Source organism: Alosa sapidissima, chromosome 24 (assembly GCF_018492685.1).
Source record: "Alosa sapidissima isolate fAloSap1 chromosome 24, fAloSap1.pri, whole genome shotgun sequence".
Classification (NCBI taxonomy): Eukaryota; Metazoa; Chordata; class Actinopteri; order Clupeiformes; family Clupeidae; genus Alosa; species Alosa sapidissima.
In genome coordinates, this window is record NC_055980.1 from 16,932,983 (window position 1) to 16,958,365 (window position 25,383).

Genomic DNA, 25,383 nt, shown 5'->3' on the forward strand with positions numbered 1-25,383 from the left:
ATGCCAGAAAAGCGGCATTTTCACACTATCTTCACAAGAAATGCTCCAAACATCCTGAGGTTTGACATCTGGGGTTGTGTTTTCTTCCGTCAAAACTCCAGGGCCCTCACTAATGGAAGTTTGTATCAAATTCATTTGTTTATGGAAAGCATGGCTTTTTAAAAGTGTAAAAATGTGCAAATGAATTCAGCAGAAAAGCCCAAAAGAAAGAGGTGCTAGGCTGTATTTTCTCTCTCTATTTCTCTCTCTCTCTGTCTTTCTCGCTCTCTCTCTCTCTCACTCTCTCTTTAATTGTGCTTCCTGAAGGGTCTTTCTTTACCTCCCCACTCATTCTCTCTTTCTCCCTCTTCTCTGTCCAAATGTTTCCGGCAGGATTCTAGAGCGCTACGTTCAAGACCAGATCCCCGGCGCTAAAGTGGTCGTGGAGTCCATCGGGCCTCGTCGCTATGGAGACAGCTTTGAGCAAGAAGACTATTCCAAGTCAGACCTCATGGTGTACGCCATCGACCCCCTGACCAATCGCGCGCTGTCCCGTCAGGAGCTCTACAAGTGGGTGGCTAAGTCATAGTCTGTTCTGTATTCATCTTTCCTACGTTCTTTCTCTCCTTCTTTCATTTCCATACCATCCATCTCTTGCTCTCTCTGTCTTACATTATCTGTGCCCTTCATCTTAACAATCTCCATTTTCTTTTGATCTTTTGGTCCCCTCTTTTCCTCCTCATCATACAATCTCTGGGTCCCGCTTGTCTCCTCTCATCCTCCGCTCACTCACTCCTGATGTCTCGTCTTCCTCATCTTCTCTTAGACTTGGCCTTTTCTCCTCTACTTCTTTCATTCATGTCATTGTTAAAACTCTCGCCTTTCATTGTCCTTTACCACACAAACTATGTCAACTTGACTTGATTGATTTTCACAACAGTGGGAACTTGAAACTTACTTGAGAGTTGATGGTTAGAACTTGAGACTTACTTAAGACTTGATGGTTAGGACTTGAGACTTACTTGAGACTTGATGGTTAGGACTTGAGACTTACTTGAAACTTGATGGTTAGGACTTGAGACTTACTTGAGACTTGATGGTTAGGACTTGAGACTTGCTTGTAACTTGCACTAGTGGGACTGACTCCTTGGCTTATACTGGCACATTAGACGACAAATGTCATCTGACTCTCACTGACACAGGTAGTCACTATGGTGGAGCTCCCTGCTTCTCTTCCTTACATGCCTGCCTGCTGAAGGTTTTGACTTATGCTGCATCCCAGACAACTCAGACGTCGGAGGTTGGACTTCAGTTCCAACCCTGAAGTTGGGGTAGATCGACTTCCCCACAAGTTCAGAAGTGGGGTTCCATTGTACTTTTTCCCAGTAGGATGCCAGAATTCTTGACCTCAGAGTTTGTCTGGAATGAAATTGGGAGATTCTAACTAGGACATTTCTGACTTCCGAGTCGTCTGGAATGCAGCATTAGACAGACACCAGGTCCATAAAAATCCCCACACTCACTTGCCCTCCACGTTATGCCAATATAGTGGCAGCTCTCCTTGGTGAGGGCACTGTTAGCTGTTTACACCCCGATCCTAAAACCACTCAGCAAACAACAGCACTCCAAGGTGCGCCACTCAGCATGTAAGGGCCGCCCCCTAGATCTTTTCTTAGCGCTAAAATGTTATTTGTTGACTTGGAGAGGCAGAATTTATTAGAATAAAAATAGTATCTGAGGCTTCCCTGATGTCATCGCAGGCAATGTTTGCCAACTGTAAACTGCCTGACTGTTAGTAAATGAATTAGATGTGCTTCACACAAAACTGCAGGGAGCAGACTTGGAAGGAAAACAGCAATTTTCCCCCTCTGTCATAATTGTTTTATGTATCGAACAAGTGTGTATGAGGGGAAAGATAGATAGGAATTACAGTCTAACAAACAGTGATGTAAATGTGGGTTGACATTGGCCCGATTTTTGCTAATTCAAGATCCGTCAGGGTCATTTATTCATCGATCATAGAGCCCATAGTGAAGTCACAGTAGATCACACTCCAGATCGAAATGATGGATCTCTGTAATTGCCGTAATTGCTCCTGCACTGTGTGATGTTTTTAGCAATTGGACTTGAAGCATGTCACCATTTGTGTCATGTGAATTATGAGCCACAAAATCTCTCCTTGATCACTGAGCTCTTTAGTCTTGATTCACACTTACTTGAGGATAGCATTTAGTGACCCTTATTAAAGTATTGATGTATGAAGTCACACATTTTCCCTTTTTCTTAAGGTACACAGGTCAAATTTTTGAGCAGTGTTGACAGTGTTGTTGCTAAATGATGTTGTGTGGGCACATGTCTGCTAAGGGATCAAATGCACTTCCTGATATCACTGAGTTACAAATTTCGAATCTGTCTTTTAATTACAGTATTCTACCTTGTGTAGACTTGATTCAACTTGTTTTTTAGTTATTCTATGTTAGGTACTTTACTTTTTAAACTATTTTAACTATTGCCCTTTTATGCTTTTATTAACTAGTATTCTTTGCTTTTGTTTATGTAAAACATATTGAATTACCCCTGTGTATGAAATACGCTATATAAATAAACTTGACTTGACTTGACTTGACTTGTTGTGCAGGTTTCTGGACGGGAAGCTACTGGACATCAACAAGGAGTTCCAGCCATACCTGGGCCGCGGCGGGCGTATCCTGGAGATCCGCACACCAGACGTGGTGGCCAGCGTGAAGAAGTCGGTGCAGACGGTGGGCTACACGGAGGGCGCGCTCCTGGCCCTGGCCATCATCATCATCCTCTGCTGCATCCCCGCCATCCTCATTGTCATCTTCACCTACAGACAGTGAGTACACACGCCGCCACCCACCGCCACACTGATGCATAGATACACAAGGTGATACACACGTGTATGGGATTGTGGAGACATGGATGTGTGCACACTCAAACACACAACACACACGCACACACACACACACACACACACACACACACACACACACACACACATGCACAGACACACACAACACACACACACACACAACTCAGACACACACACACACACAACTCAGACACACACACACACACACACACACACACACACACAAGCACATATTTACTCAGCTTTGCCAACCACAGAGACAAAAGTGGGGTGCTATAGATAGATATATGTGCCCATACACCGACACAAATACATGCTCGCAAATCCACATGGGATTCAAGAGATGACATGCTCAATCAAATTCCAGTCATGACCAAGCTGACCTGAATATTAAGTGGATTGCCATATACCACCATGTAGAGCAGCTGTTCCCAAACATTCCAGGCATCATGTTTAATAAGCCGCCCTACATGATAACAAATAACAAATTCAAAATGTACAACTGGTCTGTGAGCTCTCACACTAAAAAAACAGTGGGGTGAACAACATGATAGATAGATAGATAGATACTTTATTGATCCCCAGGGGAAATTCAAGAACATTATGAAACACAAAGAACAAAGAGAACATAGGCTTAAGATTTTTTTTAAAAATCGTTTTTTTAACACCACTCCGACATTGCCTTTTTCATCTCACATACCCCCTAGTGGAAGCTTGTGTACCACCGGTGATATACGTACCACAGTTTGGAAATCCCTGGTGTAGAGTAATGTAATTACAATGGAAATGCAATGATCATGGATCGTCCTTTGAGTAAGACACATACAGAAAACACTCACACACATGGACAGACACACACACAAACACACACACACACACACACACACAAACACACACACGTACATACATACACATACACACGTACATGTGCATGCCTCTGGAGGCCTGTTCCATAGTTTCATGGTCTTGCCACTAATTCTCCATAAATCACCGTAGCAACGCCTTTTAGTGCCAATCTTGCACTCACATGGCGTGAAAGCAGTTTTAATTAACGCCACTCGAGACAAATATTAGAGGATCATTGTTGTGCATTTCAAAGGAAGGGCCATTTTTAACATTCTGCACACGTTAGTGCACAGCTAGTGTAGTGATCATGAAACGCGTCCATCTCTAATAGAAAAGGAGTCCTCTGTAGGTGCAATATTTCCCCTTCTTTTTTTTTTCTTCTTTTTTTTTACGAGTGCCTTTGCACAGCTTCAACTCATTGGCAAGTGCTCTGATGTTTTCAATAGGGCTATTATGCTTTTTATGTGGTTGATTGTGATGCATGGTTAAGTGATAATATCGACCCTGTGCATAACTTACTCATTAGTCTAATGTCTTCCTGTCTTTGTATCCTCCCTGCATCCTCTGGGCGTTATCGTCCTCTTCTTCTTCAACAACATCATCAACTTCATCAGATTTAAAGAGTGAGTATGATGTCCTCATTGATTGTTATAGCAGAGACGTTTAAGTACTCTCCTTCAGAAAAAGAATTCAAAGCACATCCACCACAACACCCCACTCCTCTGCACAGGCTATTTCAGGCTATATATATATATATATAAAAAAGACAATAGTGCAATATTATTTATTGTCTGGGATGGCGCATAAAAAATATGCTGGGAAAATTGGTTTCTTTGAACACACAGGAGTCACCATCTGAATTTGAGATTTTGATCAGTGTCTACGTGCTCTGACTGGTGCAACCTCCCCTTAATGTTGAGTCAGAGAGAGAGAGAGAGAGAGAGAGAAGGAAAAGTTTTGATGGGGAAAGTGAAGGTATACCAAGGATTTTACTCAAATGGTCTGATACGGATAGGGAGTGATTTGCAATTTGTGCTCGCTGCTAGGTTCATCCATAATAGTAGAAGCCATTGGAAATAATGGGTGTTAGAACACTGCGGTGCCGTCGTCACGTTGTATCTGAAAGCTGCATAATAGTAGAATATAGTAACACTCTGTGGAGTGTTACTATATGGAGTTTTGTTTTTAGCTTGGATGATTGAAAGATGACCCTGAAATATCAACAGAATATGAATAAACAACCTCAGCACCCCCCCCCCCCCCCCCCCCCAGACAATTGCAGTTGCACTACCCTATCCCATCCATAATGTTTAGATTAATAAATGTACAACTTACATAACCACAATGACTATAAAGATTAATCTAATCTAATCAAATCAAATCTAATTTAATATGATATTATATCCGAGTTAGTGATTATGTTCCATCAAGTAGTGTGCTCTTTATATAAATGCCTGGCCACTTCCTAATTTTTGACTTATGTGATTGAAGGCGACAGGCAGAATGTGCGAAAACAGCTCGGATCCAAATGGTTTTGCCAACGGGCAAATCTGTGGGCGCCGCCACCAACAATCTCTATGAGGAGCTGGGCGACAGCACCATGTAAGTACAAATTTTATCTTCAGCTGATATGGTGATGCAATTCATTAAGGTTTCATTAATTAATATTAATTAACATGAATAAATAAAGCCGTTTGTTGACCTAAATTATATGAATTTAACTTTATTCCCGCATTATTAATGTGACGCTTGTTGTTTTTGGTGTTAATTGCTACATTAACTAATGTTAGTTAATGGAACCTTGATGAAGATTAAAGTGTCAGTGGTGATGTTTTTCACCTCCTGTTGGTGATACAGGATGTTCTGAGAAGTGTAGGAAGTACGGTAGGTAAGAGGATAGTCCAGAGAAATTGCCTCTGGTGATGTTTCACTGTAAGCTCCTGGGTACAAGCTAGCTTTTTTTTTGGAGGAACACGTTGACATCCAGCTATGACTGTTTGCTACATGCTGTGCTGGGGCAGGCAACATCAGGTGCACTCCCGCAAAGCATTTCACAAGCCTCAGTTTCGTTCTACTTCTCTCTCGCTCTCTCTTACTCTCTCACTCTCACTCTTTTTTTCTCTAAATCTTACCTGTTTTTTTCTTTCTCGTTCTCTCCCTCATTCATATTTCTGACTGATTCTCCATGGTCAAACGCTGCGTTAGCAAGACATAGTTTTGAGCTAAGCTAGCAAAACCTGAGTCACTTCTTCACAGATGGTGTGCCAGTATGACACTGCTCAGAAGTTAAGCTAAATGTTTAAGTTATCTGAGAAGCAGACCCAGCCTCTCTTTGGCTAAAAGGAAGAGGCTGATGATGCTCTTTCAACACTCCATCGATGGGTATTGGGGGGTGGGGCGCATGAGTGTGTGAGTGTGTGTGTGTGTGTGGGGGGGGGGGGGGGGTCTGTCAGACTGTCTATGTCATATCTCAGCAGGGTTATTTTCTCTTTCTCTCTCTCTATCCCTCTCTTTCTCTTTTCCCGTGCCTGGAAGATGTGCTGCTATTAATTATATTATTAATAGGATTTCATATTGCATGAAAACACAATTTGGAGTAAGGAAATTATTTCTTTCTCTTTCTTATTACACTGAAAATACTATGCAATTACCCCTCATGCCACCATTCCCCATCTCACTCAGAAAGTGAAAGTGCGTTGGGGAGGAAAGGGATGTCAATTTAAGATAATTGAAATATTAATTCCACATCAGGGCCCACCAGGACGGAAATATAAATAATTTTTATCGATAAGCCGTTTGGTGGATCAGCCCTGGTTTTCAGACTTAATGAGATGTGTCTGTGGGCAGATACAGCTACAGCTGCTTCCAAACTTTCTGTCTTTTTCTCTTTTTCCTTTTCTTTCACGTTTTCTTTCTCTCTTTCTGGTGATCGCCATGAATGTTACCAGATTACTGTAGGTCTTGTTTCATCTCTACTGTGTCCTTAATGATTTCCTTGATCTGTGCCCCCTATCTGACACTGTAGCGTTAAAAACATGAAAAGAAATAAAAGTGGTCTTTATCAATCTATGTCCGTTATGGCCGTGCGATGTGGGACAGGGTGGGGTGGACGCACATGCTCATAGTAAGTCAAAACGATGAGCCGTCCAGAAAGGCCTCGGACTTATTTATTTACGAATGCTCTGCTCGCCCACCATCATCCTCACTCTCTCCCTGGTGACCTCATAATGTCTGGGTGAAAAAAACAACATGATTACTGTCACCACTGCACTGTGTCCCTGCTGGTTTGGTGCTTGGGGACAGCCTGATGATGATGATGGTGATGATGATGGTGGTGGTGATTGTGGCCAGTGTGCCCTGCTTTTGTCAGTGCCCCTCTTGCAGCAACTCAAAGGCGACTCATTCCACACACAGCCAGTCCACGTTCACCCACCCTCTCTGCTTTCACCCGAATCCCATTATCATCATCATCATCATCATCATCGTCACCACCACCTTCACCATCTTATTACTCATAACCTTCACCATCATCATCATTACCATCATCACTGCTGTCATCTTTAACTAATAGCTTAACAGGAGCTCATAAATAAGCTTGTTTTGATCATTGTTCTTTGTTATTATTTTCTTTCATTTGCTTCCTTTACATACTTTTCTTGTATGGATACCAGGCTTAAGTAAGTAAATAAGATGTGTGTGTGTGTGTGAGTGTGTGTGTGTGTGTGTGTGTGTGTGTGTGTGCGTAGCGAGTTTCACTTGTATAGTGTATACTATGCTGTATGTTGTTAGTGGACTTTGTATCCCAGTAGTTCGTTTGTTTGGCTTGTTTTAGCTGCTCCTGTGTTTTCCATCTTAGTGTGATGCAGTGTCCAAGCTTCATTGTGTATGGATAGCGGTGTGCTTTTTTTAAGTGCTTTGACTGTCGCCCAGAAAAGGTCAAGCTGGACGTGTTGTCTAACAGGCAGCTAGGCCTTGCCTCTCCGCCAACTCAGCATTCCGCTACCGCTTCAGGCCGGACGCTTTAGGGGCCTGCAATAGTCGCGATAGCCACACATTTCCCTATCTGTGATAGATAAGCCCCCTACCACCTGCTTCTGTCCAGTCATGTACTCCACAGGGCCTCACTGGATTTGTTTTGGGCAGTGATGGTGGGGAATGTGTTAGCATAGCTTAGGCTGAAGTCCTCTCTGGTCCCTGATGGGCTTGCTTGTGCTGTGTGGTTTGCTGGTTTAGTCTCCAATCAGTTATCCCATGTGTGCTTTGAATCCTTTTACTTGTGTCATCTAGAAGTAGGTGTTTGTTGCTGTTTGGTAGTTGTAGTGTTGCAAATATTTGGGCTCTCTCAAGGCTTTAAGTGTTTGGGCCAAGGCCAAGTCATTTCTTAATTAATATTCTGTTCAGTGACCAAAATGCTTCTTTTTCTATTCTAAAACTATAATCCCTTCATTTCTATATCATTCTGTTTGTTTCTTTCTGTCTGTCTATTTTTTCAATTCAAGCCATTTTGTTCTGTCTTCTTTTCTTTTTTTTCTTTTCTCTCTTTCCCCCGCTGCCCCTAAATCTTCATTCCCCCCCTCCCCCCCTCCACCCTCCCCAAACACACTAACCCTTGCGATCAGAAGCAATCATGGTGCGATCCAGGGAGGTGACCGGCGGCACCTCATCAGCACGTTGACCACACGGAGCCTCTCCAACACGCACCACCACCACGGCAACAAGCCCAACGGCGTCCCTCAACAACCTGCCCAAGTCCAACAGCAACGTCACCTTCCTGTCGGACGAGCATCCGGTGACCACGCACAACCCGCTCTACGCCGACGACGGCACGCTCAGCAACCCGGGCATAGAGGGCAAGGCGCAGCGCCGGCGCGACTTGCTCGGCACGCACTCGCCGCAGCGTCGCCGCCTGAAGGGGGTGCTGTCGCGCTTCCCGCTGCCAACGACATGGCGCTCGGGCAACGCCTGGACGCTGCCCTCGAGGCTGCGCGGCGGGAACGCCTACGAGACGCTGCGGAGGAAGGCGGCGCTCGGCGGCCACTCGGAGGGTCACTGGGAGGCGCAGATGAAGAGGAGTCGAGGCCGAGCCGCGGGGATGAATGAGCTTGCGGGCGGAGGTGGAGGACGGGGTGGAGGTGGAGGAGGGGGGATCGAGACGAAGCTGTCCGTGAGGGAGCAGGCCAGGCAGTTCGAGCAGCAGGCCATACAGGAGGCCATCCTGGAGGCCAAGCAGCGGCAAAGCCGCGAATCCAGGGGCTCGCTGGACCTCCTGCTGACCACGTTCAATAAGCAGCCCGGCACCGCCGCCGCCAACCACCCCCTCCTCCACCCATGTCCCCGGCACCACCAGGCGGGCCCCCGTCGATCGTAGGTCACCCAGATCGACGGGTCGTCTCCGCCGCCGACCCACAAGCCCACCCCTACCGGCGCTCCGCAAGTTCCGCGCCGGCTTCGCCAACGACGCCCGAGCCCTACGCCGTCACGGTGGAGATGATCCCCGACCCGCCCGACGTCCCGCCACCACCTCCTCCCACCCCACCTCCCCCGACCCAGTCCCCACCTCCCCCTCCAACCTCCCCCCTCGCCCCACTCGCCCCCCGAGTCCTTCTCCACCCCTCCCCAATCCCCTCCTCCGGGACCTCAGCAACCCCCGCCACCTCCTCCACCTCCCCTCCCGCCTCCCTCCAACTCCCCCGAACCCCCACGCCCCGCTCATCGCCTCCCCGTTCGTGCTGCCGCCCCTGCCGGCGGTCACTTCCTTGCGGCCGGTCAAGCTCCGACCCCCACCGCCCCCGTTGCCCGCTCCGGAGCCCGACGCGCCCCGCCGCGAGCTCAAGGGCATCCTTAAGAACATCAAGAACATAGCCGACATAGAGAAGTCCGTTGCCAACATGTACAGTCCAGATCGATAAGAAGCAGAGGCCCCCCAAGGCTGTGTCCAGGGCATCAGACTGCTGAGGCCGAGACTGCGGAGGAGGCCCCCCCCGACGGCAGTGGAGGAGGTGGCAGTGGAGGTGGGGCAGTGGACGCGGCGGCAGAGCCAGTTGGGGGAGGACACTGGGGAGAGCGTCGCTGTGCTGCCACCCCCAAACCCCAACATGAACTCCATCGTGGAGGAGCTGGAGAAGCGCTTTCCATCGCAGTCCACTATCCTGTGACTCTAAAAACATCTCTCTCTCTCTTTTTTTCTCTCTCACTTCTACTCTATCTCTCACACACACTCTCTCTCTCTCACTCTGTCTCTCTCCTCACACTCTTACTCTATCTTTCTCTCTTTCTCTCTCTCTCTCACCTCTTACTCTATCTCTCACACACTCTCTTTTTCTCTTTCTCTATCACTCTTACTCTATCTCACACACATTCTCTCTCTCTTTCTCCCTCTCACTCTATCTCTTAACTTACTCTATCTCTCACACATTCTCTCTCTCTCTATTTCTCACTCACTTTCCCTTATTCTCTGTGTTTCTTTGTAGCTCTGTAATTCACATGCTCATTTCATCGTTCCTCATCACAGACTCGTTTGTTTTTTTCTTCTTCTTTTGGTTCTGTTTTTACTCTTCTTGACTTCAAACAGTTTGCATTGTGAAATGTTTCCGTCAGTTTGCATTGTGAAATGTCTCCTGGTGTTTCTTCAGGTATTGTGAACACCGGGAAGTGAGGGTCGGGGGATGGGGGGGATTGGGGGGGGGGGGGGGGGTTCCTTTTGTAAAAACATTTTTTTTCCAGTTTCCAGTTTCATTTAGTTCAAAATGAGATTGTGTGCATGTGTGTGTGTGTGTGTGTGTATCTGTGTTATTGATTTAGTTAAGTATGTGTTTTAAATCACTACAATGAGCTTGGAGATGGTGAATGGAAGCAGTAGTTCTGTTTTTCTTTTCTTTTTCTTCTTTTTGTCATTTTGACAGTCAATTTGGTTACCCAGAAGGCTCTGTTCCATGTTCACTTAACTTTGTCTGAAGGCTTTTCTCTGGGGGGAGGAATTTGAAATGAGGCTATAATTTAGTTTTCCTTGGCTGCACATATGTATTCCATAAAAACATTGCTCAAATCCCCCGCTTCATGCTCTCCGTCTCCCTTGTCTGCTTGCCTCTCTGTTTCCCCACTTTCCTTTGTCTTGCTCCTGATGCCATCACACTGGTCGTGCGGGTATATTTGAGCACCAATGCATTATGTAAAAGCCTTCTCTGAACGAGCCATTCAACACAAGTTCCACCTGCAGAAGCAGGGAAAAAAAAAGAGAAAAAAAAAACCCCAACACATTGAGATCCGTGAGCTTGTCACTGACGGCAAACTTGCGTGAAGTGCTCAATGCCATTCGATCTTCACTGTGGAATTCATGAAGGCAGTGAGTGAGTGAGTGAGTGAGTGAGTGAGTGAGTGAGTGAGTGAGTGAGTGGGCAGAGAGGCCCTTATGAGGTCCACGTATTGGTTTTCCTTTAGAGCTCAGTCACAGGCGATTTTATGTCCTCAGGCAGCAGTGTCCAGCTTGTAAGCACAGGGCGTCCATCACCTAGTGTGAGTCAGGTGAAAAGGAGAGTCGTCAATCGCTGGATTTTGTATGCAATAATACAGTAAGCAACAAAAAAGTCAAAGATGATACCACTTGATGTGGGTGAAGCAGCCTTTCTTGCCTGTGTGATCAAGTGCACTTATGCTTTAAAAACAGATAATATTTACAGCATTCGCAGTGTGGAGGATGACTGTGTGAAGCTCCCGAACACAACATTGCACTACTTCATAACAATGTATCAGAGCGCTTTCTTGTCCTGTTTTAGCGCAGTAATGGCCATACAAAATACTGCAGAAGTGTTTAGCATTACCACTGGACAACACACACTCACACACACAGACACATACACACACTCTCTCTCACACACAGACACACACACACACACACACACACACACACACACACACACCCACACACACACACACACACACACACACACACACAATAGTCTGCCTCTGCATATGTAAGCCTGACCTGGAGCAGCTCCTCCGTCAGCTTATCGGACACTGAATGCAAATCCCTGAGATTGATCATGCAATCGATGGCGCTGTCCTCCCCTCAGTTCTCCTCCCCTCCCCTCGCGCTGGGGAGAGTTGGCCAGGCACGCACGGACAGGCGTGGCTCTGTCGGCGTTCCTCTCTAATCCCCGTTTAAATGAGATAACCTACTCAAGAGATCCACCTACCGTCACTAAAGAGCCTGTTGTTATCACTGTTGTTGATGTGTGAGGCTGAATTGCGTCTCCTTTTCTCCTAATAGAGCCAGTGATGCCATAAATAGCAAGTTAATGCAATGCGTCTCCAGGTGGCACAGGCACATATGAATTAATGTAAGCGTGAAGGAATGGAGAAGAAATTAAATGATCGATTACACAGTTTCCTTTGTTATAGAGTTTGTTCTCCTTTAGGTTACCCCCTCCCCCTCCACACACACACTCTCTCACACACACACACACACACTCATACCACCACCACTCACAGCACAACTACAACCAAACCACCCAAAAACTGCATGACCTCTGCCTGTGGATAACCATGCAGTAATCCCACTTTGTCATTTTAAGCCATGCTAAAATGCTTTCAATTTCAATTTCAGTTGGCTTAGTTTGAAAGAAATTGTGTTGTATACTTTTTTGTACATTTCTCTCCCCTAGTCATTCAGGTTGTACTCGGCCATCTTAGAATCTCCCAGGATTCACCTTCAGAACTTGCATCTTGATATACAGTATCATACATCATATATCTATTTCATGACAGGTCCACCTCCAATCTACCCAATACAGTTGTTCTCACCAAATATGTTATGTCAGTAAATCCCAAAAAACTGAAAAATAACAAAAATGTTTTTCAACATCAAAAGTGAGTCCTTTATCGTGTCCTGGTGTTGCAGCAGATTCCTGTTTATTGCATGTACTGTGTGAATTTTCAAAGCATTATTGCCCTAAAAACAAAATACTTGATCTTTAGTCCTTCTGACAGTAAGGCGTTGTAATTGCCTCTCATGGCCATAACCAGTTTTGTATTTTTACTATGAGCTTCCTGAAACATTCCATGCCTTTTTCCATTATTACTAAATGAGTAGATTAACCAATGAATCTTAACAAGGGACATATGGCATTAGTCCAAATGGCCTTTTGTAAAGACAGAATTACTGTCGCCGGATATTCCCTGGTCAGACATACAAATGCTCTCATTAAACATGTAAACAGCACAACAGCTGCAAGCAGCAGAGCGAGAGTTTTGGTCAAGTTGCGTCATGGACACTCAGCCTGACAGGTGAACTCTTTGTTTGGGAGCTGTGGGCACTGTTTTTTTTTCTGGCAGATTTATTGGAAAATGTATGGACCCACCTCACCCACCCATCCATCCATCTCTCTCTCTCTCTTCTGTTTCTGTTCTCTCTCTCTCTCACCCCACACACATGCTGCGGGTCCGGAGATGAATAGCCACCTCCTGCTGTGGTGTCACTTGTATGCGCTGCAGAAGAACGATGAGTGCTCACTCGGTCACGCCACCTTGGCATCGCGCGTGTGTGTGTGTGTGTGTGTGTGTGTGTGTGTGTGTGTGTGTGTGTGTGTGCGTTCATGCGTGTGTGCGCAGACAGGAGAGCAAGGCGAGTGAGTGAGTGAGCGAGGCGAGCGTTCCAGGCATGTCACTTCAAGGCCCAGACAGTGAGGGGGGCCAGACGCTAACCACACGCAGATGCTGGACTGAGAGCAGATAGTTGAGCATTATTAATTAACCAGCCGACGGGGCCCTGCAGCGGTCCATTCGTCTCAGCGCTGCCTGGATTGGCCCGGGCCGGCCTTCTAATAGAGCCGGTTATTTATCACGAGGTGTCCAGAACCGAGCGGGAATATTCCGGAGAGAAAGGAGCGGGAGGAATTTCCTTGGATGAGTGTCATCGGTCACTTGGAATGCAACACTGGAGGGTAGAATGAGGTTGGTGGGGGTGGAGGTGGGATTCCTGCAAGGATGGATGGCAGTGTTGGGGGAGGATAGTAAGGTCTGCGTGTGTGTGTGTGTGTGTGTGTTGTGGAGAGGGGTTGAGGGGGAGTAGAAAGTAAGAGGAGTGTAGGAAGTCCTCTGAAAGTCACATATCCTTGTTTAGCGATAAATCTTCATTCTGAGCTCCTCATTACGCCCCCATCAGAGAACAATTGGAGCAATTTAGCTGTGATGGTCGGCTGCCTGCAGAGAATTTTAATTTCCAGTGTGTGTGTGTGTGTGTGTGTGTGTGTGTGTGTGCTCCCAATGCGGCTACTCTGTTCAGTCATGTACACACACACACACACGCGTGAAGAGCGCACGCTGTCACTAACACACAGTAAGGTGCACACACAGAAAACAGACACAAAAAATGTTGCTTCCTACACGCACACGTAACACCCCCCCATCACCACCACCACTACCCCATCACACACAAAATATTCTGCCCCACACACACATAAACATAGCAAACTCCAAATGAACATTCTGTAGAAAAATGCAAAAAATCTCATTTACATTCAAATAAGACGCTTGTGTTTGTTGGCAGATAGAAGGCGTTTTTTTTTTTGGGAGGGGGGGGGGGGGGCATTGCTGGGTGGATCCTGTTTTTGATGTGAGCAGAGCCTTTGATTTGCAGCAGTGTGTGGCTGCCCTTGCCTGATGAATGGGACAGCACATTCCTGTACCAGCACATTCACCACAGAGCCAGTGCAGGCCTTCTTGTGCGAAAGTTCAGGACAGAGAAACTTTAGCATGAAATAAAGAAAAAGACGATGTCCGATGTAAGACGATGTAAAATGATGTCCTTTATTTTCATGTCACATCTGAATCTACTCACGTCCTTACATTCTTTCTCTGCAGCAATCGCATCTTTTCTGTCACTCTCTTTCTCTCTCTCTCTCTCTCTCTCTCTGTCTTATACTGTACCATTGTGCCCCTGCTTTTATGCATTTTCGCTGACTAAGACATAATAATAGAATAGATTTATGAGTAATGTGTTTTGTGTCAGCCTTTGCAAGTAAAGTGTGCCATTCCATCACCGCACCCGTGCATTTGAAAGGGAACGAAGGGCCTAGAACAGGACAGTTGATTTAAGCAACCCCACTTCTAGAAGATAGCACAGCATCTATAATGCTTAACTTTCACAATGCCTGTAGGCTGTTTATCTCCCGTAATCTCACTCCCTGCTCTCTCCACCATGTTTGTCCATCACAGGAGAGGCTACGGACATCAGGAGGTAAGTGTTTTCATTTCCCCCCCTGAACAAAAAAAAAAAAAAAAATGCATTACATTTCTCCTGCAAGGCATTTTGTCTCTGCTGGAAAAAGCCAGTCCATTTTTATCAGTAGATAGAGCTTAATATAAAAAATGATTTTCAGATCAGTATTAAAGACAGAAGGGGAGAAAAGGGGAAAGTTTTGTTTGTGTGTTGGGATATTGAGTTGTTGGGGTCCTCTCCTAAAACTGCTGAGTTGGCAGACTGGTCATCTCGGTTGTGATTGATGGTGAAAACACAGAAAGGCAAAATTGTCTGTTTTCTTTTTTATCAAACTCAACCCTGACCTCCTGCCTACAAAGCCTGTCCCTTCTCCTCGCCTTCTCTCTCTCTCTCTCTCTCTCTCTCTCTCTCTCTCTCTCTCTCTCTCTCTCTCTCTCTCTCTCTCTCTCCTCTCTCTCCTCTCTCTCTCTCCTCCTCTCTCTCTCTCTCTCTCTCTCTCTCTCTCTCTCTCTCTCTCTCTCCTTCATTGTTTTAATACAATGCTCTCTTTCTTCTATTATTTCATCCTCCCCTCTTCTCCTCTTCTTCCTCTCCTGTGTCTCTCCATCCTCCCTGTCCTCGGACTGATGGCAGCAGCAACAACTTCTGCGACCTTCTCTGTTGCGCCCTGAGGTACGCTGGCTCACTTCCTTTCTGTCTCTGCCTCAGCTCAATGTTCTCGGCAGTTTTCCTTCTTTCTTTATGTCTGTCTGTCTTTCTCTTTCTTTCTTTCTTTCTTTCATTCTTAATGTATATCTGTCTTTCTTTCTTTCTTTCATTCGTTCTGTGTTTCTGTGTGCTTCTGTCATCTCTCTTCATGCAGCCTTGTTTTGTCGAGCTTAAACTCCATCCTCCTCCTCTTCCTCATTCTCTTCATCCTCCTGCAAGAGTTCGTTCTTTCCCTCTCACTGTTGTTCAGTCATTAGGTCTCTTTGTGTCATCTCTTTTATTTTCTCCATCCTTCTATCTTTCTTTCGCTAGATCGCTCTCTCTCTCCTCTCTCTTTCACTCTCTCTCTCTCTCTCTATCACACACAGACCCACACACACACTGTCTCTTTGTGTCTATTTGAATGGATAATGAGTCTCCTTTTCTCGACAGGAGCTCTCAATGGAGTCGGGCATCGACCCTGGGCAGGACTATTACACCCAGGATTACTATAATTATGAACACGGGTGAGCGACTTCATCACAGACAGGCCTGTTGCTTCCCAAAACAGCAGCCACTTCTGTGCCCTCTCTATCTCTCTCTCTACACACACACACACACACACACACACACACACACACACATACACACACACACACACACATACATACATGACACACAGTGAAGATACTGTGGAGGACTGAGCCGGTTGTAACCTAACAAAGCAGGGTAATGGTCTTACATCCACAGAGGAATTGAAGCCTGTGAAAAAATGAGTCATTGTTGAAAAGATGAATTATTAACAAACGGATGTATGGCAGTCATTATACACTACAAGGGATTATAAATAGGGCACACTCTCGAGTTAGTAGCATTTGTTTCTCTGCAGTCTGCCTGCACACAATCACACACACACACACACACACACACACACACACACACACAATCACACACACACACACACACACACACACAGGTGTCTGCATGTGTGTCTGCGTGTGTGTCTGTGTGTGTGTGTGTGTGTGTGTGTGTGTGATTGTGTGTGTGTGTGTGTGAATGCGTGTCTACATTTGTGTGTGTGTGTGTACAGCCAACATGCATGTGTAGGCTATGTAAAACTCATACATCAGCCCTGAGAGTTTCTCTGCATTGATCCCGGTAGCCGGTGATGAATGCGGGCGCTTAAAGCAGCAGGGGGAATGTGATTGGTCTTCTGTCCCGAGCACAACTGTCTCAACCAATCAGTCTTCAGGCCCCACAATGAGAAAAGCCCAGATGGCATCTCCAAGATGAGACATCGCCAATGCAGATTGGCTCAGGAGCACACATGCTGAATTAAGCTCAAGGGATCCATCACACACACACACACACACACACACACGTTCTCTCTCTCTCTTTCTCTCTGTCTCCATCTCTCTCTGTCTCTATTGCACTCGAGGGAGACGATGATGATGATCATTTCATGGGATGAAAGATCTGAATCTCCCAACCGGTGCCTGTGCACAGCAGATACATCCACCTCTTTTCAACTTTTAATTAGAAATTCCAAGAGCACACACACACACACACACACACACACACACACACACACCCATCTCAGTCGTCTGATATACCATATTTCTTCTCCCCTCACACACACACACACACACACCTCAGTCATCTGATATACCATATTTCTTCTCCTCCCCTTACACACACACACACACAGACACACACACACACACACACACACATCTCAGTCATCTGATAGCATATTTCTTCTTTCCTCTGAGTGGACTGCCGTAATTGGCACAAGACACTACACGCCAGTCATGTGCAATATGAGTGTTTTATTGGAGGATTTCTTTTTAAGAAAAAAAAAATAATATAAAAAAATACAATTTATAAGTAGGGCTAAGGTTAGGGGTTAGATTTGGTTCAGTAATTGTTCAACAATGATTTTATATACTGAACTTGGATGTTAACAGATGATCTGTTAAGCCTCTGTGGCCACACTATCTAGAGTCTTACCAGTTTGGGTTTAGAAGGGCACCACCTCATGAATTTTCTGAAATACGTGTTCAGTCATTTTATGAATTCAGCCAGATATTTTAGCATTCTGAATGTAGCAGACTTGGGGAAATAATACTTTTTTGATATTGAATCGTACATCTTTTTGTGATGGTTGTGGTAAACCGCGAAATATTTCATTTCTGTGGTGGCTCTGCGGTCTCCCAGCGCAGCTAAAGTTCTAGGGAGCTCAGCGCTGCCGTTTGTCTTCCCGGTTGAACAGGAACACACCTGCTCACACTGATCAATTTGTTTGATCGGTCTGTCGCTGGTGCCCTTCAGTGGTGACTAAAGGGTCTTCAATACTTCAATACAATTCTTTCACTGTTCCTTTTGTTTTTTTCGTACCGTACCAAACTTTTTCTCATCTCTTCAGGCGGTGTTGCTTTCTTGTCAAGAAGTCCTTTGTATTTTTTTCTTTTCTGTGTTCTGTTGTAAATCCATTGTGAAGACCATCTATTTTACTGCTCCAAGTCTGGAATCTGTTTTTGTTTTTGTTTGGAATGACTTGCTTCAGAAGTAAAATGAGTCAGACGAGGTGTCACTCCTCTCGGCTGGAATGACTCCGACCTGCGGTCATCACCCTCAGCCATGTGGACGAGACTGCCCCCACCTGCCCTCTTGTTGCATCAATTCTGACTGGTCACGGCTGTGCCACCCTCACACCAGCTGCGTAATCCGCCGCGCTGATGCCAGCTAATCTCTGTTTGCTTCGGTTGCCGTGGCGTCTCACGCCCGCTCAGATGGGGTTTGTGTTACTTTAGCACGTGGTCGCTCTGCCTCGTCGCGAAAACCAAGGTGACATCTTGGCACAGTGCCAACTGTGTGGTGTCGTGTCGCGCTGCGTCAGGGCTACCTGCGTAATCCGCTGCTCTGTGGTGCCACCTAAGCTGCTGACTGCTTGCTCCCTCCCACACACACAGACAAGCACACACACCCACACGCACACACACACACACACACACTCCCCGGGGTGCCAAAATCCTTCTCACCTGGGGCGCCCCCGGCTGTGGCACTTTTGACCCCACGTTTCCCCACCTGCCCCCTTTCCCTGGCGCTAACAAGATGTCCCGACAGCGTCGGCCTCGACCTTGGCACCGGCGGCGAGTGCCAGTCAAAGGAGCTTGGAGCAAATAGGTACCGTGGGTGAACTCTGGCTCGCCGTGCACCGCGGAGAGAACGGGAGCAGCGTGTCAGCGGACTCGCACTAATGCCCGTGAAGGAGAAATCCCATTAAGGGGGAGGCGGGGAGGGAGAATCAACACAGACAGATACAGACCAAAAGGTGCCCGGGGGTTCACTGCTAGGCCTGTCTGTAATTGAGGTCCCTTGGGCATGCAGCCACTGACTGTTGTTGTGATGCGTTGGCAAATTGAGAATGAAAATGTCAAGGACTTAATGTCTTAAGCAAACCTCCAATCCCCCACCCCCCCAGTAGGCCAGACGCTTTGCAGAGGGAATGATTTGCATGCATGTGGGCAGGCGTGGGAGTTGTGCGGAGAGGGTATTAAGTGTATATTTTTGTCCATAATACGCATTCAGAATTGTGGCTTCATATTGTGTTGAGGACTGGATGTGGTATTGGTGCACTGCACTGAGTGTGTGCTGTACCTGTAAGGCATCTGAAGTAATTAAGAGCAGATACGTCATGTGTGTGTCTATTTGTGCCTTTGCATGTCTGGGAACTAGTGTGTGTGTGTGTGTGTGCTGTACACTTACAAGGAGACGTTGTGCACATCCCAGGTGCTGAACAAAAACGTTTTTTATGAAAAAAGTTTGCACACTCCTTGGTTTATTTTCTCATTTGGCAGATAACGTTTCGACCTTGCGGTCTTCCTGTGTGTGTGCTGTAGCCATCTTCCCTGTGTGTGTGTGTGTTCTTTAACCTCTCATGTATATGTATATGTATATGTATGTATGTATGTATATACTGTATCTGTGTGGGTATGTATGTATGATTGTGTCTGTGTTTGTATGGTGCATGCGCTGTGACCTTTAACCCTCCCCCTCTCCTCCTTCAGGTATGACCTCCCTCAGTATGGCAGCCGCAGGAAGTTGATCTCCCCAACGGGAATGTATGACGAGTACGGAGAGGTCATCATGGAGGACGACGGCAGCTACTACTACAGCCCACAGGACTCTGAGGGCGAGGTGAGCCCTGACTACCATCACGCTACCCAGCACACATGTTAGCTACTCTCACACACTGCAAGGGGTTTTCAGTCATATTTTGGAATAGAATAGAAATCTTAAAGGTTGTATCAGCGATTTCAGGCCCAAAAAAGGCCCAAACAGACAAAAAGACACATGTTAGCTACTCTCACACACTGCAAGGGGTTTTCACTCATCTTTTGGAATAGAATAGAAATCTTAATCGTCTACTACTCAAATGGAATTTTTCACAGACATAGGCCTACACTCAGAAACCTCACAGACAAATAGACACATGTTAACCCCTTGCAGTGTGTGAGAGTAGCTTTCACTCATAAGAGGAGACCCAAGGTCTAACTAGAACCAAGGAGTAGGACCGAAGCACACACCGCTTTAAGTGATTTTTATTAGCCTAGTGCAAACCGACTAACGTTTCAATGCCCATGCGTCTTCTTCTTAAAGCGTTGTGTGATCCGGTCCTACTCCTTGGTTCTAGTTAGACCTTGGGTCTCCTCTTTTGACTTCTGCGTCCTGTTCCGTGAGCACCAACCAGGCTGAAGCGCAAGTGACCTCCTTCTAGTGTTTTCACTCATATTTTGGAATAGAATAGAAATCTTAATCGTCCACTCAAATGGAATTTTTCACAGACATAGGCCTACACTCAGAAACCTCACAGACAAATTGACACATAGGCACATGAACGTGCACCTGAGCCTAAGTAGGATTATAATCAAAGACTACACCTTAATTAAAACTCAAACTAACTAAACAAAACTAACACATCTATTAACTACTGCGAGGACAGCAGGTCTTACACTAGTCCTCAGCACACAGCCCAAGCCCAACCCATTAACATTAGCTGTGAACAGTAGCGTCTGTGGCCATGGGGAGAAAGCTGATGTGGCAACACTGACACTTTAATGAGAGGGCCACAGCGGGAGTCTGTTAGCGGCAACAGCAGCCTGCTTCGCTATGCATTAACCACTGCCAGGCTTGATTAGCGATCGCGCTACTAGTGCTGCTACTACAACTGCTACTACAGTACAGTCCGTTAACCACAGGTGTGTCCAGTCACTAATGGAGTAGTTAACCCTTAAAGGTGTAGGTTTTTGAACATTCTAAGTTCCGCAACAATTGAAGGTTCTAAAATTCTATGTTGAATTCAATGAACCCAGATATTCTTTAGAATGTTAATTTCCCAACATTCCCGTCACACCGGTGTGACGGTACTCCTTTAAGGGTTAAGTGAATACTTCTGCCCCTCGGAGACTGCTGGAGTATATTAGTCACTGATCAACAATGCCTCCGTGTGTCCTTTGGAAGGAGTACAATACGTTTTAATTTATTATGCAACTAGGCCTTGAAGCAAATGCTAGACGGTGCTCCCAAAGGCTCTTGAATGTTTGTGAATTTGAGGAAATAAATCAAGGCCTTTGAAAGTGTAACTAGACAGGGGGATGTCATTGAAAGTGCTTGAATTTATATATTTATATTTTTTGTGTTAGAAAAGTCAAGAGGGTGCATAAGTGTTCAGAAGTGCTCATATAAGCAAGCCCCTCTCGTTTTAATTGTGGTCTCTGAGCTCCTGCAAAGCCCGCTAATTCTCATTGTAAACATTCTCAGCACTGCAATTCACCTTGATTTGTGTCTCAAACTATGTATGGCATGTTAGGTCCTTGAATTTGATATGATGGAATTGGGCCTGAAATGTCCTTGACCAGTTGAAATTGATGTGTAAGAATGTGTGGGATCTCTTCTGTATTGTACATTGTAGTATTATAACAGTTACAAGGAGTTTGGTTTGAAAACAGTATGCTACTTCCTGACTTTAGCTGCTATTTTACTTTAGAAAAAAGATCCTCCACAGCCAGATAACTGCCCCAATGTGCTTTAGTTCTCTTCCCTGGGTTTTTGGCACTAGCTCATACGGTCTTAAACACAGTCCCTTCACATTAGCACATCAGTCCAGTAACAAGTGCTCCTGGACTCCAGTTGAAACATGTCTTGTTTTTGTTTCACAGGGCAGTTGTAAAATAGCTTAATTAGAGTAATCTACAACAACATGAGTTTTGTATTGTATCCTGCTTTATACCATAGTAGTGGGTTGTGATGATTATACTGTTGTCCGGTTGAGTGAAATGTAACAGCTGGTATGTGTAATGTGGTAATGAAACCTTTTGGATGACTGAAGGCGTGCGCTGCTGTAACTTGACATGACAGGTAGCCAGGCAGGACAGGAGGGCAGGGCCGAGGGGCAGAGCTCCACTCAGGAGGCCTCCCCTGAGATTGGCCTTCGGGGACCAGCCCCTTGGATCTCCTGAGCAGGACCCGACTGGGCCACTAGAGGGCAGCACTGATTCCAGGCTTCACAGCTCAAACCCTGCCCACAAGCTCAAAGCCATGGTCAAGCTGAGTAAGCTGCTGGCCTCATCTAAGCCCTCCAGCCATCCTTCCCCGTACCAAACCCCCTGGAAAAAGTCCAAAATATTTCCTCTCGCTTCTGACGAGAGAAACGGGGTTGGCAGTGGTGGCAGTGGTGGCAGCGGAGAAAGTAGAGATTTCCCCGTCATGGGGTCGCGAGCGCAGCGCTCGGACAGCGTGGACAGCGGCATGGTCATCGACGGCAGCTACTTCCAAACGAAGGAGGTGAGGCCGTCGGCCAAGGCTCGCCTCGGTAAGATCCTGAGCCGCATCAGCGTGGCCACCAAGCTCCAGACGAGGCTGAGGCCCCAGGGGAGCTCTGACCGCAGTGGTGTCCAGTCCGTGAGCTCCGTCAGTGGGGGTGGTGGAAGGGACGCAGCGCACGGAGAACCCTCCGAGAAGGAGAGTGGGGATTCAGACGTTTCCCTGAAGGTGGAAGGGGACAGCGAACGGGACGGGAGTAGCCCCGAATCGGGGAGTGGGAGCGGGAGCGGGGACACGATTCCTCCAACGACCTCACCTTCTGACACAAGCAGCGTCGCATCGTCGTCAACAGCAGACACGCGAGAGCGGAGCAGCGTAGACGAACTCTCCGATTCTGATGAAGACGGTGTAAGTCGGCGGTCTGAGGAATCGGACGAGGATGAGGAGAGCGTTTCTGAGACGAAGAGCAGACGTTCCAAATCGGATGAAGAGTCTGAGACAGAGACCGAAGGAGAGACCGACACGGAGAAGGAGTCCAACAGGGAGTCAGAACCATCGGATTCTGAACAAGGGTCAACAGGTAGTCCGGAGTCCGACTCAGCGGAAGGCTCTCAGCTGCAACGATCTGGTTCGTCTGGAAGGACAGAGGAGTCGTCCATTTCCTCCTCCATCAAGTCCTCGCACATGGCGTCCCGACGGATGTCCTCGGCTGGACTGAGCAGAGGGTCAGCATCTAGCGGCAAGCAGAGCTCTAGGTCCTCAGCCAGCAGGACCAGCAGAGAGACCGGATCATCAGAGACGGAACCGAGCAGCCAGACAGCAGAAACCAGATCCAGATCGCGGTCAAGGTCTGGTTCTGCGCACAACAGCAGCAGCAGCACGAGGTCTGGGAGGTCCAAGGACACAATTACAGAAGCGAGTGAGAAAAAATCCTCTGAAGAAGAGGAGCAGAAGGAAGAGGAGGTTGATTCAGAAAGCAGGCAGACGGCTACAGACAAAATGTCTAGCAGCTCCGGAGGAAACCTGCAAAGCGCCAGCTCGGGAAAGATCACAAAGAGCATCAGTTCCTCAACGACTGGGTCCTCAACCAGAGCCGGCCTCTCCCCCATCGCCGAGGACAACGAGATGGCCGAGACGGGCGGCACAGGCAGCGGTCGTCACGGCAACAGCTCCAACGATGGGGCAGACGATTCGAATGCACATCAAGATTCCTAAGTTCCACGAATTCAGCACGGTGCAGTAAGACTAGGGGCCCTCTTCTCCCCTCATCTTCTCCCATCTCTTTTCTCTCCAGCGTTAAAACTAGCATGGTTGTGCAGGTGTGGTGCTGATGTGATTTGAATCTCAGCCTGTGAAGCACGCTCTGAATCTCTCTAAAGTGTGAAATTGCATGTTCTCCTTCTTCTCCACTTTTCAACAGGCTTACTTTCTACAGCTGTTTTCTTTTCCTGCCACTTTCCGCCAACGTAAAGAATGCCGAGTTTGTGCGTGCTCCGTTTGTGTGTGATTTCGTATATGGATGGTTTTGTACTTCGACCTTTTTTACTGTGTGATGTCTCAGCAGCAGTGTACTCATGTTTCATAATGCATGAAAACCAAAAAATACAGTGAACTGAACATCACTGCACAACACATCATAGCACAGATTGAACAGTTTAGAAGAGACATTCTATGACATTCTAAGCAGCATATCTCAGCAGCATAAACAGTCACTTAGTAGACTTATCATTGCTGTCTTTTCTACCAATCCAGTACTTGACCTTCTTTGGCTCAGTACGAGTCTTTCATCATGAAAACATGTTTTGCTGTTCTCTGCAGTTTTTTTGACCAATTCTCTGCTGTTTTTTTTACTGATTCTCTCTGAAAAAGCAAAAAGCTGTTATAGAATATCCTGCAGTGAATGTTTACGGCCTTCTTGTGTCTCTTCTGCAGTATGGGAGAAAGAAGCGCATCAGACTGGTGGTGGACAGGGAGTACGAGACCAGCTCCACGGGTGAAGAGAGCGCCCCCGAGACGCAACGCGGGCGACCGCCGGGCGCCCCCCCTACCCATGGCACGACCTCCAGCACGAGCGTGAACGGCAGCGTGTACCTGGCGCAGAACGGCTCGGTGGTGCGCACTCGTCGCTCCGTGCTGGCCAACAGCTTCAAGCCCGGCGGCGGTAGCGGCATTGGCCTCGGCATCGGTTCGCCGTCTCGCCTGGCCAAGCACTTCCGCAAGCTGGACCGGCTGGCAGTCACACATGAGGAGAGGCTTCCACTCAACAGCCCCAACCTGTCAGACTCTGCACCCGAGCACGACGGCACCTCCAGTAACCCCGGGGCTGTCGCCACAACGCCGGACGTGGTCGCCGCCGCCATCGTCGAGCGGAACGACCTCAGCGGCGGCGGAAGTCTCGGCAGGGCCGGCGGAAGTCTCGGCAGGGCAGGCGGCAGTGGTGGTGGCGATGATGGTAGTGCCGGCGGTGGTGGCGGCCCCTCTCTAGCCTCCAGTGCCTCAGCAACCGAGAGCTCAGGGTCGAAGGTCAACCTGACTCTCACCCAGGCGCCTGACCGGACGAGCGAGTCCGGCGAGCAGGAGTCGGCCGTGGACAACGAGGAGCCGTCACCGGCGCAGCTGGTGACCGAGTCGCACAGCGACCGGACGCAGTCCGACGAAGAGGAATTGTGGATGGGGCCTTGGAATAACCTGCACATACCAATGACCAAACTGTGACTCAGCACTTTTATATATATATATATATATATATATATATATATATATATATATATATATATATATATATATATATATATATATATATATATATTATACCCTCTCACTTCTTGCCAGCGCTTTAAGAGCAGCCTGAGAGAAGGAGAGGGGGTATACTTTTTAAATTGTCTAAAAAACAAAATAGCTGGAAATACATCATACAATGCATTTGTGGCAGTGAGAT

General features: G+C 46.9%; 1 protein-coding gene across 1 annotated transcript; it reads left to right on the forward strand.

Annotated features, from left to right (window-relative positions):
* On the forward strand, window positions 1-25,160 carry LOC121700730. Its single transcript, XM_042083932.1, has 10 exons — window positions 1-59; window positions 373-549; window positions 2,618-2,836; window positions 4,333-4,341; window positions 5,210-5,320; window positions 14,930-14,951; window positions 15,567-15,605; window positions 16,074-16,147; window positions 19,691-19,820; window positions 24,378-25,160. The coding sequence occupies exons 1-10, from the start codon at window positions 1-3 to the stop codon at window positions 25,158-25,160; spliced, it is 1,623 nt and encodes a 540-aa protein (XP_041939866.1).
* The last annotated feature ends 223 nt before the right edge of the window (window positions 25,161-25,383 follow it).

Bases quoted from the DNA above. Each gene is read 5' to 3' on its own strand.
- LOC121700730 (XM_042083932.1), top strand. From the start codon at position 1: ATGCCAGAAAAGCGGCATTTTCACACTATCTTCACAAGAAATGCTCCA. The intron at 5,321-14,929 runs GTAAGTACAAAT...TGTCCATCACAG, and splicing joins GAGCTGGGCGACAGCACCAT to GAGAGGCTACGGACATCAGG. The intron at 15,606-16,073 runs GTACGCTGGCTC...TTTTCTCGACAG, and splicing joins CTTCTCTGTTGCGCCCTGAG to GAGCTCTCAATGGAGTCGGG.